This window comes from Lytechinus variegatus, chromosome 6 (assembly GCF_018143015.1).
Source record: "Lytechinus variegatus isolate NC3 chromosome 6, Lvar_3.0, whole genome shotgun sequence".
In the NCBI taxonomy this organism is placed as follows: Eukaryota; Metazoa; Echinodermata; class Echinoidea; order Temnopleuroida; family Toxopneustidae; genus Lytechinus; species Lytechinus variegatus.
This window is the reverse complement of record NC_054745.1, coordinates 11,549,960-11,572,939: the sequence shown is the minus strand read 5'-3', so window position 1 is coordinate 11,572,939 and position 22,980 is coordinate 11,549,960. Positions and strand designations below refer to the sequence as shown.

Below are 22,980 nucleotides of genomic sequence, written 5' to 3'. Positions count from 1 at the left end.
TGGAAAAAAAGACATTTCATGGAAGGCCGGGTGAATGCGAGAATTGTGAGCCCAGTCACTAAGGTCATGAAGGTTGCTCGATCTCGCGCTTACTCGGGACGGCTCAATTCTCGTTTCAGCCACTACTTGACGAGGAACATAACCAAGACGCGAGGCCTTGTAAAAAAGGCAAGGTTTACATTAACTTGTAACCTGATGCTGTTGATATCCGAACTTTTCGCTTTTATTACGGGGAAACTCTCTACAACGAACAAATTCCTTTTTAAAAAAGCAAGTCAAATCACAATGGATAGCTGTGAGGCCTTTGTCGAAAGTTGGTGGACCGGGACGCGTTTTTTTTTTTTTTTTTAAAGCCGTACCGCTAATGCGTGAAAATCGCACACATCTACAAACTGCAAATATAAACAAACTCTAACATATCTTCAATTACGTAATACAAAAGTGTAAAATCCACCACATATCATTCAATGACAAAATGTGTAGTTATACAAAATCAACCAGCGCATACATTCGTAATTCTGAAGCTTCGTTATACCGAAGGTTCCGATATTCCGAAGGTTCGTTATTCCGAAGGTTCGTATTTCCGAAGGTTCGTTAATCCGAAAACGAAATGAGGTTCGGAATTCCGAAGGTTCGTTAGTCCGAAAACGTAATGATTAACGAACCTTATTTCGTTTTCGGACTAACGAACCTTCGGAACATCGAACCTTATTTCGTTTTCGGATTATCGAACCTTCGGAATAACGAATCTTTGGAATTACGCCACAAAAGTTCAGATTAATGAACCCTTTTACGTTTTCGGATTAGCGGACATCGAGGTATAGGCAATTTACGTGTTTCGGAATTACGAAGTGTAACCATCACCCAAAATACAATCTTAATTTATAGAATAAAACAGGTGTAATGATGCAAAATATCTCCTACAATATAATTATTGTGAAAGTAAAAACATACCCCATCACATATGCACAGTCTACAAAGTACACTCTAACGATAGTTTAACTTCAATTGCATGCATGGTTGGATACGCATTTTACCTTGGTCCCATCTTCTAAAGAGTGACGATTAATCCGATCAATCTCAACCGTATGGAAAGCCATCCACACCATATTTTCTTCTCCAAAAAGTAAACTAAGAGAATCACACTGAATCTTGAAGAGAATGATTGTATGGTGAATTGTTTTTTTTTAACCTAATCGCTAAGAAAGCATGAATGATTGTAAGCAAGCAACCAGAGGACCGACAGCTTAAGGTCCTCTCCGAGGGACCTGGAAACGAGGACTAATGCCTTGCCAAATGGCACTACCGCATCAAGTAGGAATCGAACCCGGGTCACCGGAATCCGAAACCCCCGCTCCATCGAGTACTGACTGCAGCTATCGCGCCTCTTAATACATCATATCTCGATAATATTTCGAGCAAATTTGCATTATAGATGTTAATGTTGCTGGCCATCCATAGATGTGGTTGATCAAATCAATCGTAATTCTTTGTAAGATGCGGCCTTGGTCTAATGCTCTAATTTCCGATTCATCTACTCAGTATTTTACACTTTGTCAAAAGAAATTTGTACGTTATCATATAAATATACTAATGGAGTTTTACAAGAAATTTGCAATTCTGTCCCTAAATCAATCACCAGGGCGCCGTAACACAAAGGTTAACGATTATTCGCTAAATGAAATGACCAATCAAGATCCTCGTTGCATGCGCATTTTGCTAAGTAGACTGATTATGAACCAATCAGAATTGTTCTTTGAAATTAGCGATCAATCGCTAATCTTTGTGTTACGGGACCCAGGCTTCATATTAATAGTGAAATTGCTAGTGATTGCTATTAGTTGCTAATCTACTTCTAAAATCGACTTCTGTAAACAAGGATTTAACCTGATTGGCTACAGTTAAAATTCATCCATCAATTTTGAAATTGGAACAGAACAATTTTGCAATTGATTACAAATATTTTCTTGCAACAAGTAGTGCTAGAACAAGAAGATTTACAGTCTTGAAAAACAACCCCTTTTAAGGTAAAGGTGTTTTGTGGGATTTGGGGAGAGGAGAGGGGGGGGGGGTCAATGGGCCTTGTATAGAGGCGAGGCATTGCCCAGATCCCCGCCCTATCCACCCTTGAATGGGGGTGATCGTGAAGATGCAAAGTTTAGTTTCTTCGAGGTTTCCAAGACGGGCGTTTGACTAGGTAGTTTTCGCATTTACTACGGGGAAACAATCTTCAACGCATCGATTGCTTAGAAAATGTAAGTCAATTCAGAATGGAGAGCAGAGAGACTTTTGTCGAAAGTTGGTGGACTGTGGGATAGCAGATCATCCAAAGATTTGCCCCAGACGAACAATTGCAAATGTATCGTTATCCAGAGTAAAGAGATTCCGATGCTGTCCCGGTCCAACTTTTGACAAAGGCCTCTCAGCAGCTCTCTGCTGTGATATGACTTGCATTTTCTGAGGAATAAGCCTGTTCACGGTTGTAAACTGCGCACGATCAGAAAAAGGTCATTTGAGATAAGGTGGATTTCAAGTTCACTAACATAGGCATTCGTGATTTGATGATTATTCATGTATTCCTTTCAAAATATTCATTTTATCACATCCAAGCTGAAGAGCAATAAATGGAGCCTTCATAATCACTGGTATTTGACAGAAGCCTCAACAATAGTCAAATGTGCCAAAGGCAGACAATAAAACAGATTTCCAAACTTTATCCCTGGTGTACTATTCTAGTCACCTGGTCTATACAATGCATTTTGTTCTTAGAATTTGAATACTCTACCGGTAAAGCTTACGCAACATTTACATTTGAAAATGATAGTGCTTATATCCTAATTCATTTGAGAAAAGTTGATCATGAGCTAACCGTGAGCTGGCTTATTGGTGCGTTGTAGAAGTGTCTCCGTATATAGTAAATGCGATAAGTCCGGACTTTCTCTTCAGCGACAGAGCAGCGTGTTTTTAAGTACTTGCCTAAAAGGTATAATGGTAAAATAGTATACGACTATGTTGATCCCGCCATTGAAAGTAACAAGCATGATGAAGATATCATAGAGTAAAGGGGGTACGTTGTGACCGGTCACAGCAACGTAGACACCCATGAAGGGTACAGGGAGAAAGGAGCAGAAGAAACAACATATGATGATGAACGGTGTGCGAAGGATTCGCAGGTTCTTTAGTAAAAGTGATGCCTCGGCCTGACGTCGCGGCTCCCCCGATCTCTCTGCTGCGTTAACGTTGATGGGTGATGGTTCCTGCGAAGACCCACAAGCTGTTTCCTCGATGCCATCGCCAGTTTGAACTCTTCCTTGATTTCTCGTCGTGGCAGACGTATCAACCGGTCGGTGTATCTGAATTGGACGTGATTGGATTTGATTGAGATGATGAACGGAGATCTTGATGATGTGGACGTATTGAATTACCAGACAGACGGTAACTACACACAAGTATAGAGCAAAACTGAGTGTATATGGTAAAAATGATGGCTCTCGAAAATCAACGATGCATATTTTAATCGGTGTCATCTGGATGATGTGATACGATTCGTCGTTTATGAATACGACGAGTGTCATAATAGCGAGATTAACTATCGCGGTAATGACATATGCTGCAAGCGTAAGATTGCGAGTAGCTATGCGGCGATAGAGCATTGGCCGTGCAATGAAGAGATAGCGCTCTGTGTTCAAAAGAGCGATAAACCATACACTCATTCCTATCATCGAAAAAGAAACAAATCCAATCGCTCGACATACCGGCTCTCGCCCGGCCGTCCACCCTACCGACCCACCGATCAAATCAGCAACGATTCCGCTAAAGGACATTGACGCAAACATTGCATCCGTAACAGCCTGGCCCATTAAACACACCTTAGTCGAGTCAAACATGGCGTCGGAGGGAATCTTCGGCACAACTTTGAGGATCAGAATATTCCCAATCACAGCAAAAATGTTGAAAGCAACAAATAAAGCGATGGCAAGTTCATATGACGGAATTTGTACGGCAGGGTCGCTAGTTGGCCCAGTCGCCATATTTGGACTTGGTAGTAACAGTTGCAAGTCTTTAATCTTGGTTGTAACACTGGGACATCAATCTATCACGTTCTGTGTCGATTTTTTTGTTTGATTACTGTACAGTGACAGTCCAAAAATAAGGCCTGGTATTTAAGCGTATGAGCTCACGTAAACATCAATGCAATCAATGTATTTAAAGAATTTTTTCAGGACTTTTCCTTTTTTAAGAGAGAGAGAGAGAAATAGGAATATAAAGTGCACATCCACTGTTTCTGTATAACGATGTTACAGTTGTGCCTGAATCCCTGACAGATAAATTAACTCGATGCCTACCAGAGGTAGAGCTGATCCCGTGCAAAGCCTATATGCGAATTGCAGATTGAGTATGATCGGCTTAACAATCTCGTTCTCGACTTTCTAATCTGCTGGTGAATAGTTTGTGACGTCACTCATTTTATGAATCATCCAATCCAATCAAAGTAATGAAGCGCTTTTCCCTGATCAGTTACAATACACAATGATTCAACACCCAAGAATGGTCAGCTTAGTCGATGCAAAGTAGATTTGATCGAATGACTTTCTGGAACTAGTCAACAGAGTCCGTCTTCACTGCAGCAAATCATCGCACGCACCACGAACCGTCCTCTCTGCGCAGATATGTGTGTGCGCTAACGCGCCTGGCGATTTCACCACGAACCGTTCTCTCTGTTACTATGCCCACTGTGGCGTAAATAATTCACTTCAAGAAAATGTAAACATACGGGATGAAACTTTAGAACCTGAACTATCGAACAAAGACACCGGTAAATGATTTCCTATTCTTGTAGGTGCACTTATTTGCTGGTTTTAAAAAACCTTTTTTTTTAAATGCGTTCTCTGCGAAATTAACTTTCGCATATAGTTTTGTAGTAACCACAGGGAAGGGCGTTTCGCCTCCACGTCTCTTGGAAAGGCTGGTCAGTGCGTAGATGAGTGACGATGATCGAGTATTCCGGACTTTAAAACGAGGAATGAGAATGTTATCAATGTATTTAGGACTTGGGTTATTGAGAGACTTGAAGACTAGCAATAAAGCTGTTTAGTTGATCAAAAATGTTCTCCAACTGCGCAGAAATCAATCACTGCCCTCTGGAATAGACTAACGCAATCCAGCAACTCTCCTTCATTGACAGGATCTTTGATGTCATTACTTACGGTATAGATCTGAAAGTGTGAAGCCTTCTCGTTGATCACCGTTTTCAAGTACAAGAAGTCCTTGGAATGACGTCAGTACGAGCATAGTGCGCATGCGCATGACGTTAATTGGTCTGGCGCAAAATAATGATAATGTCTCCAAGAAGTTATGTAATATTGAGGTAATTATCTTTGTATGGTTGTGGGGCTGGATTGTTAGATTGCAATATCTATCTGTATTCTAAAATATGAAGAAATTAAATTGATTTGTTTGTAAAGAATGTATCAAAGCTTTCACATTCACAGTAACAATAGTCATGATAGTAATGGGAGCTGAGAACTCCGCATATAGCCCAATAAATTGGAGTCAAATCGTGTTCAAAATTATACGAGAAAAAAGTCAAAGGTTTCAAATAAAACAAAAAGAGATGTCACTGGTAATTTCCTCATTTGTATAGGCCTAATGTAGACCAGATAGGAGAGGGCTAGGTGCCATGGATCCCCCCAATTTTTACGACTAAGAAAATAAAAGATCAAGAATTAAACTTAAATGAAAAGGGTGAAATGTGATACTATTTTACAAAATCTAAGTAATGATTTTGAAGACAATCCAAGTGGATTGTAATTAGGGACCAATCGAATTTGAAATTCGTTTTAATCCTAAAGATTCATTTTTAAATCTCAAAAGATGAAAGTTCAAATCCCTTAACATTTGAAAGTATTTTAGGATCAAAAGTAACTATTGAAATACACCAGGATTTATTTTAAAAAGCTATCTATGTAAATAAGAGCCTGCAATTAAAATCTTCTTAAAATTTAGTGGCCAATATGTGATTAAACAGTTATATAAAATGCTAACCATCTTCACGAGTTCATCCGATCGACCTCTTCATAAACGAGCCCCGTAGCCATCGGCGGAAATCCCAGGGGGGGGGGAGGGAGGGGCAGGGGGACGTGTCCCTTACTCAAAATAGTATCAAATGTCCCCCTGCTATGTTCGGTCTTTTATGATGAAAAGAAAGAAATTGAAATTAAACATGTATTTTGGACGAGATGACCTTACTTATTGGGTGATAACACATTTTTTTGCTTGTCTAATTTATTTTGGTTGAAATGACCTTACATTTGAGGTGATACCTTTTTTTTTGCTTGTCAAATTTTCCAGCCCCTGGTCCCCTCTACCTTTGGAGACAGATTTCCGCCCTTGCTCGTAGCTGAAAGCGCTATTGTCTTCACTGAATAACTGAAGGAAAATCAAATTAACTGAGGTTTGTCAAAACATTTGTTGCTTGGCTTTTTATTATACCAATCTATGCCATTTGCCAAGAGTCAAAGAGGTAATGCATTGTTATAGTTCCAACAAAGTTTATTTCCAAGTCAAAATTTTCGACGTAAATCTCACGTCTTCTTCAGGGATACAATAAAGCTCACACACACACACACACATATAAATACATATATACATTGATATTATATATATATATATATATATATATATAAAGACAAGCATGGTGTACTTGGGGATGCACAACACAGTTTCCTCAAGGGTCGATCATGCGAGACACAGCAGCTCTTGTAGAAGGCTATGGAATAGAGGTCAGGTAGATTTAATCATCATGGACTTTTGTAAGGCCTTCGATTCACTGCCTCTCAAACGCCTACTCAGAATCTACATAGTACCGGAGTTCGCTTTAACACCCTCCAGTGGATTGATTAGTTTTTAACAAATCATCACCAGCAAGTAGTCGTACAAGGTGAAACCTCAGACAAGTGTGATTTAACATCAGGCGTCCCGCAAGGGACGGTCCTCGGACTCCTCCTGTTCCTCGCATAATATGCATACTGTATATCAACGATAATCCTTCTGGGATGTACTCCAACGTTCGGCTCTTTCAGATGACTGTATTGTATACCGAGACATACATAATACTAGGAACACCGAAATCTTGCAAGGTGATCTAAAATTCAGGGGCGTTGATCCATTTTTCAGATGGGGGGGGGGGCAAAATCATTAACGTTCCAAAGGCGCTCGATCGTACAAAACACCCACCCACACATAAACATATATATATATATATATATATATATATATATATATATATATATATATATATATATATATACAGTGCATATCAAAAAAAAAGTTTACACTTTGAAAAAGCCCTGGGAATTAAAAAATATACATGTGGGTATTTTTGTCACATGTAATCTTGGGCTTGGGTCTTGTCTATCTAATGCAAGTAAAAGTTTTGACAGAATGTTACACTTGAGTGACCACTGTCCATTTTTGTAAAGCTTGGAGAAATCTGTTTGCGCAGAAATGCTCGTTTTCACACTTTGTAAAGGGGAAAGCAAATCAAACTTACCCTGCGAAACATTTCTCATCCATTTCCCTTGAACTTTTAGTCAATTGAAATTAAACGGATACATTCAAGCATTTTGTAACAAGTTTGCCACCCAAATTGAAATTTCAACACTTAGTAAGCACAACCTTCACCCTTCTTGTGCCAACTGGATCTGAAGACATAACTTAATCTGAACAAAAGTTTATATCAGACATCTCCAGCATTTTTTCACTAAGTTTGTATCATTTAAAGTGGGTTTACAATTCATTTTTCATTTAATACTTGTTTCTCCACTCTTTTCTCAAGCTTGAAAATGATTAATAAAATGAAAATGGAGCCAAAGCCATTTCATGTAAATCACAGCTCAGTGTAAAGCAAATATCGTCACGATGGCCTCGGTGTGTGGGAGAGTGGGGTGGGGCGCAATGCACTCTTCGAAATGTTTTGGCAAGGAAACAAGTTAAAAAAGGTAAAACATATCATCAAATCAATTTTACTAGCTAAATTCCTCGTGTTCTTCATGATTAAGGTCTACTTTTATTCGCATTACAATCATTTTCAGATTTCTGCGCAAATCATTTTTCACTAACTTTTCAAAAGTAAGTGGTGCTCGCTCAAGCGGAAATATTTTTCGGCAGTTATACCGTCATTTGCTTAAGTGGATCTGTACCAATGTTAAAATGTGGAAAAATCTTTAAGATATTACAAGTATATAATTTTACAAGATTTTTTTCTAAGTGTAAACTTTTTTTTGGATACGCACTGTATATATATATATATATATGTATATTTTTTTCAGACTGAAATATCAAAATTTTCAGCTCGCGCTTCGTGTTCGCATCTATTCTTCTTTAAGATACAAATCTTTATATATATATATATATATATATATATATATATATATATATATATATATATATATAAAGATTTGTATCTTCAGCATATTTTGTATATATATATATATATATATATATATATATATATATATATATATATATATATATACAAAATATGCTGAAGATAAATGGTAATGCTTTCAATGCCAATATAGTTTTTATTTACTCAAATTTTCGACGGACCTCCGTCTTCTTCAGGAGTATATACAATGTGTGGTATCAATCAGAGAGCGCATCCTCAGACAGATGTTGTTATGATGACTGGCTGAGGTTGCGCGCCCTTCACAGAAACATACATAGTAACGCTTGTTTGTAATTATCTAATTGTTACGTAACAAATAATATTGCGCAATAACATTTCTTGTTACGCAACAATAAGAAATTTAAGAGATGAGATGATAGAACGAAGATCAAATTGGTTAAGAGAAAATGGTTCTCTCGAAAGTATTAAGTACCGATATGTATTATTGAGCAATAAGAGAAATTCCTGTGTGATACGACGCCAAACATCGTGGCGCTTGTCAAAGTATTTTTTTTTCTTTTTAAGAACGAAACTAACGAAAGAATGAATATCCGCTTAGGAATCCCAGAACTCGGTTCATACCATCACCCTCAAAGCTCCTACATTTAACAATTATTCGTAGTTCAGCGGTTCTTCTCTCGTCCGCTGATTTGTATCCTCCCCCAAATATGCACTTTCACATCCGCTAACGAATGTCCAGGAAGGCAGAAATGTCTGGCAACAGGAAGGTCGGTAGGTTTCTTCTGAATAGATGATTTGTGGTTATTGAAGCGCATTCGGAATTTCGTGCTGGTTTCACCAATATAGATTGCTTGGGGGCAACGTGCGCAGAGCAAACAGTAAAGCACGTTACTGGCATCGCAGTCATGTCTCTGCGGGTGCAGAGTAACATGTCTCTGCGGGTGCAGAGTAATATATATATATATATATACAGTGCGTCCCCCCAAAAAACTATACACTTTTGAAATGGCTGCCAAATAAAAATTGTAGCACTTTGGGGAAAAAGACTTACATATATGGAAAGCCAATAAAGTCAACATTCAAATGACACCAAAAAGTTGGAAAACTATTCATGCTTGAGTGAGCACTGCCCACTGAAACAAAGGGTATGAAAACTAGGGTGGGCTGAAATTAGCCTTCCAATTTATGTTAGTTTTTGAGATACAAATCCTTTCGAACTTGCAAAGTTAATGGCGTTGTGATAAATTAATGATCATTCGTGACTAGTTTTGGTTGCTTAAGGAAATTTTTTGAATTATTAAATTGAACTTTAATGCATGAGTGAACATAAATTACACTTTTTGGGCAGCATTTCAACTTTATCATTTGGATCTCTTTTGGGGCAGCATTTCAACGTTATCATGCGGATCTCAACAGTGTGTTCATGGGAGTCGGCAGAAAAGGGGATGAGATTCATGTAGGACTTAAGTGGGAGGAATAGGTTGATGGAATAAGGGTCAACAGAACATTCAGCCCCGCTCCCTCCCTCTTTCCCGCCCTCCCCTCCTGTTAATTGAGAGGCTATGGCTATTGTCATGTACGTGTGAAGTCCAGAGCAGAATGTTGATTCAATGCTTAATTCTGAATTGGGGCATCAACTTTTTCCTATCAACAATTTATCAGTAAAACAACTCATTCATTGTGCAATGTGATCATCAAACATTCATTTTTTTTCAATAAATTACTTCATTAATTATCATAATCAATAAATTTCTTGGTAATCATTCAATAAAAAAAACTGACCATCAGCCACCAGTCACTTGGCAGTTAAGTTTTGAACAGGCTACAATCCAGGAAGTGAGACAGAGAGAGAGGGGGGGGGGCTGGGAAATGGAGAGGGGAGGGTACATATAAGTTTTAATCTGTAAAAGGACAAAACGAAGAGGAATGCCCTTTTAACCAAGTCTTAGCATATCTCGCCCTCTTGCTTGTAACAGGTACCATCACATTACTCTGACTCTCACGAAGACACTTCTGAGGTCCACAAGATGAATATGCTACACTAAAATTACAATTCCTGTTCACTCATGCATTACATTTCAATTTAGTAACTAATGAAATTTGCCTAAGAAATCATAACTTTCCTCACTCATAAATAGCATGACACCCTAAGCTTTGTAAGTTCCAAAGGACTAACCTTTCAGATAACTGTAAGGGCTAATTCCTGTCCAGCCTAGCCAAGCTTACATCTCTCAGGAGGAGATAAGTGGGGGGGAGGGTAGATATGGAGGGAGGGGTTGCTAAATGTTCTGTTGACCTTTATCCCATCAAAGTACTTCACCTACCTAAGTCATATTACCCCCTCTTCTCCTGACTGTCATGAACACATTGTTGAGATCCACATGATAAAGACAAAATGCTGCACTAAAAATTGCAATTCATGATCACTCATACATTTAATTTTGATTAAATAATGCATTTAAATTATCACAAACAACAATTTTATCACATCTGACCTTTAATTCACCAAATAACCCTCAACTTTGCAAGTACCAAACAAAAAAAAAACCTGAAAGACATTGGAAGGCTAATTCCAGCCCACCCTAATTTTCATACCCTTTGTTTTATTGGGCAGTGCTCACTCAAGCATGAATAATTTTCCAACTTTGTGGTGTCATTTGAAAGTTGACCTTATTGGCTTTCCATATCTATAAGTCTTTTCCCCCAAGGTGCTACATTTTTTATTTGGCAGCCATTTCAAAAGTGTATAGTTTTTTTTGGGACGCACTGTATATATATATATATATATATATATGAATCATGAGACACAGACACGTATCTCACCAACAAATTAATGCGAGCGCGAAGCGCGAGCTGATTTTTTTAGTATACTGATAGGAAAAGCGTGCCTATTTAGGACTGTTTGTAGTAACTCATGAGGAGGATACATATCTCACTACACAGAAAGTATGAGTGTCGAGAGTGAACTGAAATTTCTTTATATTCTGACCTGAAAAATTGATATTCTAAGCATTTTTGGTACCAATGATAAAGATTTGTATCTAAAAGAAGAATGGATGCGAGCGCGAAGCGCGAGCTGAAAATTTGATATTTCGATCTGAAAAAATGACAGTTTAATGGACGTTTTTGATAAAGAACAAGATATATATTCCAGAAAGATGATTGCAAATCGAAGCAGGAGTTCTTTTGAGGCTTAGAACTGAAAACGGGACATTTACATTCACCTATTTAATCATGAAAAGTATAGTTTTTTGCTACAGAAATGATGCGAGCACGAAGCGCGAGCTGAAATTTTTTATATTCCAATCTGAAAAGCGGACATTTTGAGCACGATTTTAAATAAAGAATGAGTTATGTATATCAATCTCGCTTGCTGAACATTACAATCTTGGCATATCCGGAATTATTGGGGGGGGGGGCAAAACGATATCTTTGCCCACCAATAGTTTCATTGGTGGGGCGATCACCCCCTGCCCCCCACCTCCCAGCATCGACGCCTCTGCTAAAATTAAATACATGGGGAAAAGGTTTGACAGATGTCATTCAATGCCTCTAAATGCTTTCAAATGAGAATCACACATAAGACAAAAACCAATCCAAGTCAACTATAGGCTCGGTAATGTCACATTAGAAGTTCAATATTATCCCTATCTCGGTGTGGAGTTATCAAAGGACCTATGTTGGTCAACTCATATTGAACAAATCTCATCAAAAGCCGATAAGATGTTGGGACTTCTAAAAAGAAATCTGCATTCTTGTCGCATTCGTACAAAGGACATTGCGTACAAATCTTTAATAGTTTACGGCCAAGTAGTCGATTTGACATTTTCCGAACCTAGAAATATTCTTTCCGATGAATTTTTTTTCTCGATTCGGGTTCCTATGGGGTCCTAGAACAAATTCAGCTTGGTTGCCCAAAGTTGCCAATTGGGCAATTTTGCTAATTTGCATAAATCCAAAATGGCCGCTAGCCATCTTGAAAACCTAACTTTTGAACCCCTGTCCACAAAATAATGAGTAATGACTCGTTTTAGGGGTTTAGAGATATGTAGAACCGATTTCTGTAATCATTTTTGCAATATAAGGTCATCTTCAGGTCAAATCCAAGATGGCCGCCATATGACGCCATCTTGAAATATCAACTTTTGAACCCTTTGCCCCAGAATCACGAATAATAAATCTATTCATGAGTCATTTGGTATGCTGATTCAATTCATGCAGTTATTTTGCACAAAGGATAATCTTCAGATCAAATCCAAGATGGCCGCCAACCGCCATCTTGAAAAATTACTTTCTGAGGCTTATACGTGCAAAAACAAGGAAAATTTAGAACAGGTTCAACATAGGGCAGCTAGAGTCACTTTGAAGGATTACAGCAAGGAGTGTAGTGGGGGGACTCGACCCCAAAAGTGGTAGGGATGTGCCGCGGGCGAGACAAAAAATGGGGGCCTTGGAGCGGGCTTATTGTAAAAAGGAGGGTCCTAGGAACGGTCTTCGGAACTACAAATGTTTGTGAAAACGGGGGTCCTTGGAACGGATCGCCGAGTGAGTATGCATCCCCATGGAAAGAGAATGCGTGCATGATGCAGCTAGCGCGGCCTCCGCCGGGTGCGCTCGCGCAGAGGTGATGGTCGGATAGCGCTCTGCGGCCGCTTTTCACCAAAAATGCAGCTCATTGCAGCATACAAATGCGACCGGAACGGCGTAACGAAAAATATGCGAAGCTTTGGCATGTTTGGAGCGGATTTCTTTCTTCTTTTTTTTCTCGATGAGAAAAAAATGCTATGCCTTGGAGCGGCTATCTTTGTTCTGTTTCTCATAAAAATACTATGCCTTGGAACGGAAATTTGAGTGTAAAAATTGGGGTCCCCTCCGCGGCACATACCCACTATGCATTATATACTGAGTGCCCCCCCCCCCGGGTGTAGTGTCACCAAAATGGTTCAAAAACTAAAGTGGGATGCACTGAAAGTCCGCAGAAGTAAGGCAATTAGGCTGGCAACCTTGTACAAAGAGACACACGGATTTGTACCCTCCAACATATCAGCCCACTTTCAATCACAAAACCCAACCAGCTGTAGATATCAAACTAGACAAAAGGGATCGAACTCTCCAATACAACTCAATGAGATCAAATAAAGACTGCAACCGACACTCCCTGTATCCGAAAAACATCCCAGAATGGAACCTTCTTGGTGAGGATATCGGAAATTCCAAAGACATAGGAGTATTCAACTCAAACTTGAAAGTTTTGATATCAACACCCTTGTCTCAAAAGCACACTACCAAAATTAACTGTGTTTAGCGGTTGACCCCCAAAACCCAAACGTACGCGAAAACCAGATGCTGGTGATTGTACGTCAACGGACAGAAACAGATACCAAAAAAATCAAGGCTATGAAAGTAAAATTTATTGAGAATTTAGTAAATCTATGAAATATGGTATTGCACATTTTCTAAAACGATCTGTTTTTCATTATCTGAGCAAAGTTGGGAACACTTCTTAATGAGATTGAGACATTTTTTTTGCAATAGATGTGAGGGGCTATAACCTCTCTCTTAATTACTGAAATGTGCCTATTAAAGATTGTTGAAACTTGGCTATGTAAAAATATTGTTCATTTTGACTTTGTGCAGTGCGCTTGTAAAGTTTGTTAAGTTTCTTTTGGAACACAGTTTACTTTCTTTTACCTTCGAGACACAAGTCATTCATAGACTGCGTATTCAAACTACTTTACTCCAGGGGAGGGTCTGCAGAACAGACTAGGTAAACTCTAAACAGAGATTTCAAATAAATCAAGGTGGATTATATAGTTAGGGACCAATCGAGTTCGAGATTTATAAAATATTCATTTCTAAATCTCAAAATATTACAATTCGACTCCCTTGAAATTCACAAGTAATTTTAGGATCAAAAGTAAATCTTAAAATAGATAAGTAGAGTGGAAGAGCCGTGGTGTAGTGGTTCTGACTCTCGCCTTGTAAACAGAGGGTCGTGTGTTCGAATCCCACCGCGGTCTAGTGTCCTTTGTCGAGGCGTTAATCCACACTTTGCCACTCTCGACCCAGGTGCTAAATGGGTACCCGGTAGGATGCGAAAGATATTGTATGTTTGATTTTGCCAGCGCCATAATGTGGCTGCGATGAAAGCAAGGAATGCTCCCCGGGGAGTGGAAATTGTGCACTTTTCGTGCTTGATTGAAATGAATCCAATGACCGGGGTAATAATGGTTACACTTCCCGAAGCTTGGTAATTCCGAAGGTTCTTTATTCCGAAGGTTCGTAATTCCGAATGTAACGTAATTTGCCTATACCTCGATGTTCGTTAATCCGAAAACGAAAAAGGGTTCGTTAATCCAAACATTTGTGGCGTTATTCCGACGGTTCGTTATTCCGAAGGTTCGATAATCCGAAAACGAAATAAGGTTCGTTGTTCCGAAGGTTCGTTAATCCGAAAACGAAATAAGGTTCGTTGTTCCGAAGGTTCGTTAATCCGAAAACGAAATAAGGTTCGTTAATTCGAAAACGAAATAAGGTTCGTTTTTCCGAAGGTTCGTTAATCCGAAAACGAAATAAGGTTCGTTAATCCGAAAACAAAATAAGGTTCGTTAATCCGAAAAATGAAAACCGGGAAAGCAGAGGCAAGGGTGAGGGGGCAGTTCAATTGTTATCAGGATGGGAAGGCAAGGGCGGCCGAACGAATTTTCGTTTGGGGGGTAAAGCCAAAAAATGAAACTCATACGTCAAAATGGACACTTTGGTGATATTTACACCTTGAGATTATCATCTGCTTGAAGTCATTGTGTGTTTGATAGTGATTAAGTAGAGAAAAACCTTTTTTGAAGTGATTTCTTATTATGGCAAAACGTATATTTAGGCTTTATTTTTCGGGAGAGAGTATAATGAGCGAGCGGCTTGGTAAAACAAATTCAAAGGTGAAGTTGTAAAACGTTTTTTTTTTGGTCAGTTATTCTTAAAATGGCATTATTGTGAGGTGTTGCGAGCGTGAATCACAAGCTAAAACTTTAGGGTATTTCAATAAAAAATGAAAATAAGTGTTTAAAAATCCGAGCAGATTTCTGCTGTCATTAAACAGATGTGCATCTAACTAAAAAATTAACACAAGCGCAAAACGCGAGCTTAAACATACTGACCAGAAAAGGAACCTGTTAAAGAAAGCATTTAGTGACCTCTTTAGGATGCATATTTCACCAATCGTATGAGAGTGCGAAGCGCAAGCTGAAAATTTGCAATATTCCAGCCTGAAAACTTAACTTGTATACTTTAAAAAAAGTATTTTATTTCGAAAAACACGAAAAACGGCATATTCATTTTTGAAAAAGGAACTTTCCCATTTTGGAAAATATTAATTTCCCTGTTTTTTTTCATTTCATTTTGGGGTGCAAGTGCCCCTGCCTCCCTCCCGGCGGATCCAACTTTCGTCAAATGGGGGGGGGGGGGGCAAAAAAAAATTTCAGCCATATTTTCCTCGATCGGCAGCTTAAAGTTTATTTCTGTTTGTTTCTTTGAAAGGGTAGTCCTAACAGTCAATAATTAGCTTTATACTTATAAAATAAAGTAAATATGTAATAACATGATAAACCCTTTTCAAATAATGCGAGCGCGAGCTATATATATATTTTTTAATATGATAGGCAATATGTTTGTGATCTTCAAAACGAGATGCCTATGTAACTAAATTTAGATAATAACTGCGAGCAAGAAGCGCAAACAGAAATTTTAAATATACATGTATAAGCTCTGACCTGATCTAAAAGGGAAATTTTCAGAACTTTTTGCAGTTAGCCATGAAGACGATGCGTGTTTCAATCAGTGGCGGCGGAACATATTTTCCTGGGGGGGGGCAAAGCCAAAAAAGGGCCAATAGGGGCAATTTGGTGCAAACGTATATTTTCACCATGAGATTATCATCTGTGTAAAGAGGTTGTGTGTTTTGTAGTAATTGAATTGAGCAAAAAAATTTAAGTGATCACTGATTGATAAAGTATTATTTACGTTTCATTTCTGCGAGCGTAGCGAGCAAGCGGTTTTGGGGGGAAAGAAATCAAATCTGAAGATGTAAAATTCGCCTTTTTGGTCAATTACTGTTAAAAAATATTCCTTGTGAGATGTTGCGAGCGAATCACGTGCTCAAACTTTTGGAAATTTCATGTAGGCCTAGAATGATAATAATGATATAGATATTATTAGAGCGGTGTTGGCTCAGTCGGTAACGCGTCTGCCCGTCGAACCAAAGATCGTGGGTTCGAGTCCACCCCGGGCGGATGACTGAAGTCAGTGCGTTGTGTGTAAACGTCTCTCCCATGTTTCATAGATTGCAGGCTATGTTACAATGGAAAACACTCCGTCCCTCGGATAGGACGTTAAATGGAGGCCCCGTGTAGAGGAGAGTCACCCCCTTTGCACGTTAAGAACCCACTGAACTATTCGTATAAGAGTAGGGGGAAACCCCGGTGTAGTGGTCCACCTGCATTCCCCCAATCAGTTATATCGGGAAGAGAGACCTGCGGGTCATAGTGATTCAGTTCGCTTTTCGCCTCCCAGGCACAGGTGACGCCAAAACAAATAATAATACCCTGGGAAGCCACTTCAGTTCTGAAAACTGTTCTCCCAGCTATTATTATTATTTTTTTACAAGAATGCTTGAAATGTCCAGTTTTCAGGTTGGAAAATCGGAAAATTTTGGCTCACGTTTCTCGCTCGCATCAAGTATTGTTTATTGAGGAACTCATTCTATTCCTGATTACAAAAAAAATATAAAATGTCCAGTTTTCAGGTGGAATATCACAAATTTTAAGTTTGCGGTTCGCGCTCTCATTATTTAGTTCGTGAGATATATATTCTATTCATGAGTCACTAAATGCAGTCCTTAAAAGATTACTTAGAAGCCTGTTGCATAAAACTTTTTACCTGAGAAAACTCTGGTAAAAACTGAAAACTAAGGTTAGTCTGATTTCCGCCATTGACTTTAGCACAGGGCAAAAACTCCGGTAAAAACAACCTGAGTTTTGTCAGGTAAAAAGTTTTATGCAACGGGCCCCAGGTCAGTATATAAACAAATAACAGCTCGCCCTCGAGTTAATTCTTTAGAAAGATACACATTTTTCTCACGATTACAAAAAATGCTCAGAATGTTTAAGTTCACGTCTTGATACATGAAATGTCTACTAGTTTGAGCTTGCGATTCGCGCTTTCAACATCTCACAAGGATCATTATTAGTATTACTAGCAGAAGCTGTTATTAAAAATGACATCCCCTCCAATACAAATCCTATTATCTAGAGGTTACTCGCACGCGACCAACACACTTGATCCCCGCATCTTTAAACCATTTGATTAGGCAGCAATTGCTCAGATAAAATCGAAATTAGCCTATGCTTGATCAGGGCGCCTATTCTTAATGAAATACATGCTTTTGGCCACAACACACACATGTATCATTGCATAATATCGTTTAATCTTGTAATGACAACACCGTTGTTACCAAAATGAATAATTTTCATTTTCGGAAATACGAACGTTATTAAATTTTCGGATTAACGAACCTTATTTCGTTTTCGGATTAACGAACCTTCGGAATTACGAACCTTATTTTGTTTTCGGATTAACGAACCTTATTTCGTTTTCGGATTAATGAACCTTATTTCGTTTTCGGATTGACGAACCTTCGGAATTACGAACCTCATTTTGTTTTCGGGTTAACGAACCTTCGGAATTACGAACCTTATTTCGTTTTCGGATTGACAAACCTTCGGAATTACGAACCTTATTTCGTTTTCGGATTGACGAACCTTCGGACTTACGAACCTTCGGAATTACGAACCTCATTTTGTTTTCGGGTTAACGAACCTTCGGAATTACGAACCTTATTTCGTTTTCGGATTGACAAACCTTCGGAATTACGAACCTTATTTCATTTTCGGATTGACGAACCTTGGAATTACGAAGCTTCGGAATTACGAATGTATGCGGGTAATAATATGCTGTAACCCGCTTTGGGCCATTCTGGGAAAAGTGCTTTATAAAAATTGGCTATTATTATTATTATTATTATTATTATTATTATTGGTACCCAATTGAAATTAATCTGGTGGGTGGTAAAGTTGATCGTAAGTTAAGAGCGATCTTAAGAACGACTGGTTATTTTTTTCTTGCGCGCTAACCATCACCAATGAATATTTTTGCATACATCATTTACCACAAGAAAGGATCACCAGTCTTTCTCAAAGTCGCTGTTAAATTGTATACGAAGAGCTTTATAAAACACCTACCCGGACTTGCAAATCCATGCAAAAGAGAGTGTAGAGAGAGGGGAGAGAGGAGAGGGGGGGGGGCGGATGGAGAAAGAAAGAGACATGTGTCACAGTGTGCGTGTGTGTGTGAGGGGGTGGGGTGGAAAGAGAGAAAAAAAAGCGAGGGGATATGTGGAGCAAGTGAAATGAAGACAAAATGAATGAAAAGAGACAATGTATTTTCATATATTTTATTTCGACTTGGTGAAATTCATCTCATTTTTCAGTTTACTGGCGCAAATATTTACTGCTGGATGCGCGCCGTAATAAGCTAAAACAACAACAAGATCATCATCATATATCATCTAACGTATTCCTTTCATTATAGATATCAAACATGAAATATCCATATAACTAAAGTCTACATAATATGCCATATCCAATATTTACCTCATAATGACTATATTCTGTCTTTGGGTTCAATGAGAGAAGACGTGACAGATTTAAATTTTTAACGACCTCGGGTGTTGCGATTTGATATTATTATCTATTTTTATACATCGTGATAAATTCTAATGACAAGTTTGCGACACATTTTGCAACAGACTCGACAAGCAGTATGTCACTTCCATCCAATTATTATTCATTTGTCAGTGCTCATTTTTACATAATATTAGCAAGGTCAGCATGCTTAAGGCCTGGTCACACCGTCCGAGCGTTGTTGCAGCGGTCGTGGAGCGGTAGGGAGAGGAGGTCGAATTTCGCTCACAAAATTGGGTGAAATCGCAAATGAAAATCTAAAACAAAAAACAAACAATCGCCGCTCTGCAATCTCTCCGCTCCACGACTGCTCCAACAACGCTCGGGCGGTGTGACCTTGCCTTTAGGCATAATTATCCGAGGTATAATTTGACTTTAATCACACCAAATCGTGGAATAATTTTCGACAATTGTGTTGTTTCATCTTAGCTTCTAGTTTAAAGACAGGAAAAAGCACTTCTTGAGAGTCATTGCATTGAGACAGCAGAATGATAGCGAGGTTAATGTAGTCTTTAAACAAGGCCCTGTGTCCTTTATTATACTTATCAATGCCTACCGACTGGGAAAAAAGACTATTCGTGATTTAAGTCGCTCGATCTGGCGCTCAATCGAGTCGGGTCAATGCTCTACTTCACCTGCTAGTCTCGTCTCAGTTACTACTTGTCGAGGAATATAGCAAGGTCGCGATGTGTATAAAGGCTACGTTAACAATGACTTGTATCAAACCTGATGCAGTAGTTAAAGTTACGGTTTAACTATGAGCAGCCGATTTAAAAAAAAAATCTCAAATGAAGATGAAACATGTGTGCAAGTGCATGTATTAGAACTAATCCGGGGGGGGGGAGCACTCAGTATAATGCATAGTGGGTATGTGCCGCGGAGGGGACCCCCATTTTTACACCCAAATTACCGTTCCAAGGCATAGCATTTTGGTCTTATTGAGAAAAAATCAAAGAAAGCCGCTCCAAGGCATAGCATTTTGTTCTTATCGAGAAAAAAAGAAGGAAAACCGCTCCAAAGCTACGCATATTTTTCATTACGCCGTTCCGGTCGCATTGATCTGCTGCTATTTTGGTGAAAAGCGGCCGCCGAGCGCTGTCCGACCATCGTCTCTGCCCGAGCGCACCCGGCGGAGGCCGCGCTATATAGCTGCATCATGGACGCGTGCCCGTTCCGTAGGGGTGCATACGCACGTACTCACACGCAGGCGATCCGTTCCAATTAAGAACCCCCGTTTTCACAAAATTGTAGTTCCGAAGCCCGTTCCGAGGACCCTCCTTTTTACAATAAGCCCGCTCCAAGGCCCCCGTTTTTTGTCTCGCCCGCGGCACACCCCTACCACTCATTTGGTCGAGTGCCCCCCCCCCGGTAACTAATAAACCCTTAAAAATAACCACTATTGAGAATGAAAAGCTAAAACTACAAGGCAAACGCCAATTTTGTAAATAGGTGTCTTATAGACGCCTAAATACTACACATAAGTGTATGGGATGAAATTAAGATGGTGTTTCCGGTCACTTTATATTTCAATTTTTGAAACACTAAAGAAATATTTTCGAACGCAATTTTTTTCTGGGCTTCATTTTTGTAACATATCAAAGACACAGATGTCAAGTGTGACCTTCTAGCTCAGATTTTTTTAAAAGTCAAACCAATGTTAACCAATCACTTTGAATATTCCACACTTTCTTTTACATTACGGAGAAACTCTCTACAGCGCATCCTTTGATGATGCAAGTCATGATCACAGTGGAGAGCTGAGGGGCTTTGGTCAAAAGTTGATGGACCGACCGGCGCAGCATCATCTCTGGACAACAACATAATTTTAATTGGTCTTCCAGTGCAAATCTTCGAATGATCTGCTGTACCCGTCCACCAATTTTCGAAAAAAAACTCTGAGCTCTCCATCGTGATTTTAATTGCTTTTTCAAAGGAATCGATGTGTCGTGGAGAGTGATCTCCCTTTGCGAAACTACCTTTTCTGTAAGGGGCGGGGGTTACAATAGCCCTGGACAAGGCCCCATGTCTAATATGACGTATATTTCAGAAGCTGAGCGAGTACAAGTAAGAAAAGACGAATCGCTCAAACCCTGGTAAACGATTGAGATTTTACAGACATGCATCTATGTTATATTGGAATTGTCGGATGTCATAAAAGTCCTTTCATGAAGCGCATCCCTAATCAGTACTATGTGTGGTTTGTCGCGGAGCAAATGTCGCATTTTGGGGGAGCATTTGTCACCGGAGCATGTGTCATGGATTCCCGTAGTAAATGCGAAAAGTACGGACTTTCTCTTATTCAGCAATAGAGCAGCGTGTTTTTAAGTACTTGCCTAAAAGGTTGAATGGTAAAATAGTAGACGACGATGTTGATCCCGCCATTGAAAGTAAAAAGCATGGTGAAGACATCATAGAGTAAAGGGGGTACGTTGTGACCCGTCACAGCAACGTAGACACTCATGAAGGATACAGGGAGATATGAGCAGAAGAAACAGCATATGATGATGAATGGTGTGCGAAGGATTCGCAGGTTCTTCAATAAAAGTGATGCCTCGGCCTGACGTCGTGGCTCCCCCAATCTCTCGGCTGCGTTCACGGTGATCGGTGGTGGTTCCTGCGAAGACCCACAAGCTGTCTCCTCGATGCTATCGCCATTTTGAACTCTTTCTTCGTTTCTCGTCGTGGCAGACGTATCAACCGGTCGGTGTATCTGAATTGGACGTGGTTGGATTTGATTGAGATGATGAACGGAGATCTTGATGATGTGGACGTATTGAATTACCAGACAGACGGTAACTACCCACACGTGTATAACAATATAGAGTGTATATGGTAAAAATGAAGGCTCTCGTAAATCAACGACGCACATTTTAAACGGTGTGGTCCGGAGGATGTGATACGATTCGTCGTTTATGAATACGAAGAGTGTCATAATAGCGAGTTGGACTATTGCGAAAACTACGTATGCTGATAGCGTAAGATTGCGGGTAGCTATGCGGCGATGGAGCATTGGCCGCGCGATGAAGAGATAGCGCTCTGTGTTCAAAAGAGCGATAAACCATACACTGATACCTATTACCGAAAAAGAAACAAATCCAATCGCTCGACATACTGGCTCTCGCCCGGCCGTCCACCCTACCGACTCACCGATCAATTCAACAACGGGTCCGCTAATGGCCATTGACGCAAACATTGCATCCATAACAGCCTGGCCCATTAAACACACCTTAGTCGAGTCAAACATGGCGTCGGAGGGAATCTTCGGCACAACTTTGAGGATCAGAATATTCCCAATCACAGCAAAAATGTTGAAAGCAACAAATGAAGCGATGGCAAGTTCATATGACGGAATTTGTACGGCAGGGTCGCTAGTTGGCCCAGTCGCCATATTTGGACTTGGTAGTAATAGTTGCAAGTCTTTAATCTTGGTTGTAACACTGGGACATCAATCTATCAGGTTTTGTGTCGATTTGTTTGTAAGATTACTGTACAGTCCAAACATAAGGCCTGGTATTTAAGCGTATGAGCTCACGTAAACATCAATGCAATCAATGTATTTAAAAAAAATTTTCAGGACTTTTCCTTTCTTAAGAGAGAGAGGAATATAAAGTGCACATTCACTGTTTCTGTATAACGATGTTACAGTTGTGCCTGAATCCCTGGCAGATAAATTAACTCGATGCCTACCAGAGGTAGAGCTGATCCCGTGCAAAGCCTATATGCGAATTGCAGATTGAGTATGATCGGGTTAACAATCTCGTTCTCGACTTTCTAATT

At 39.4% G+C, this 22,980-nt stretch overlaps 1 protein-coding gene across 1 annotated transcript; it reads right to left on the bottom strand.

The window, feature by feature from the left end:
- Positions 1-21,502: 21,502 nt before the first annotated feature.
- Positions 21,503-22,591, bottom strand: LOC121416833. Its single transcript, XM_041610350.1, has one exon. It carries the CDS (start codon positions 22,589-22,591, stop codon positions 21,503-21,505), a length of 1,089 nt encoding a protein of 362 aa, XP_041466284.1.
- Between the last annotated feature and the right edge of the window lie 389 nt (positions 22,592-22,980).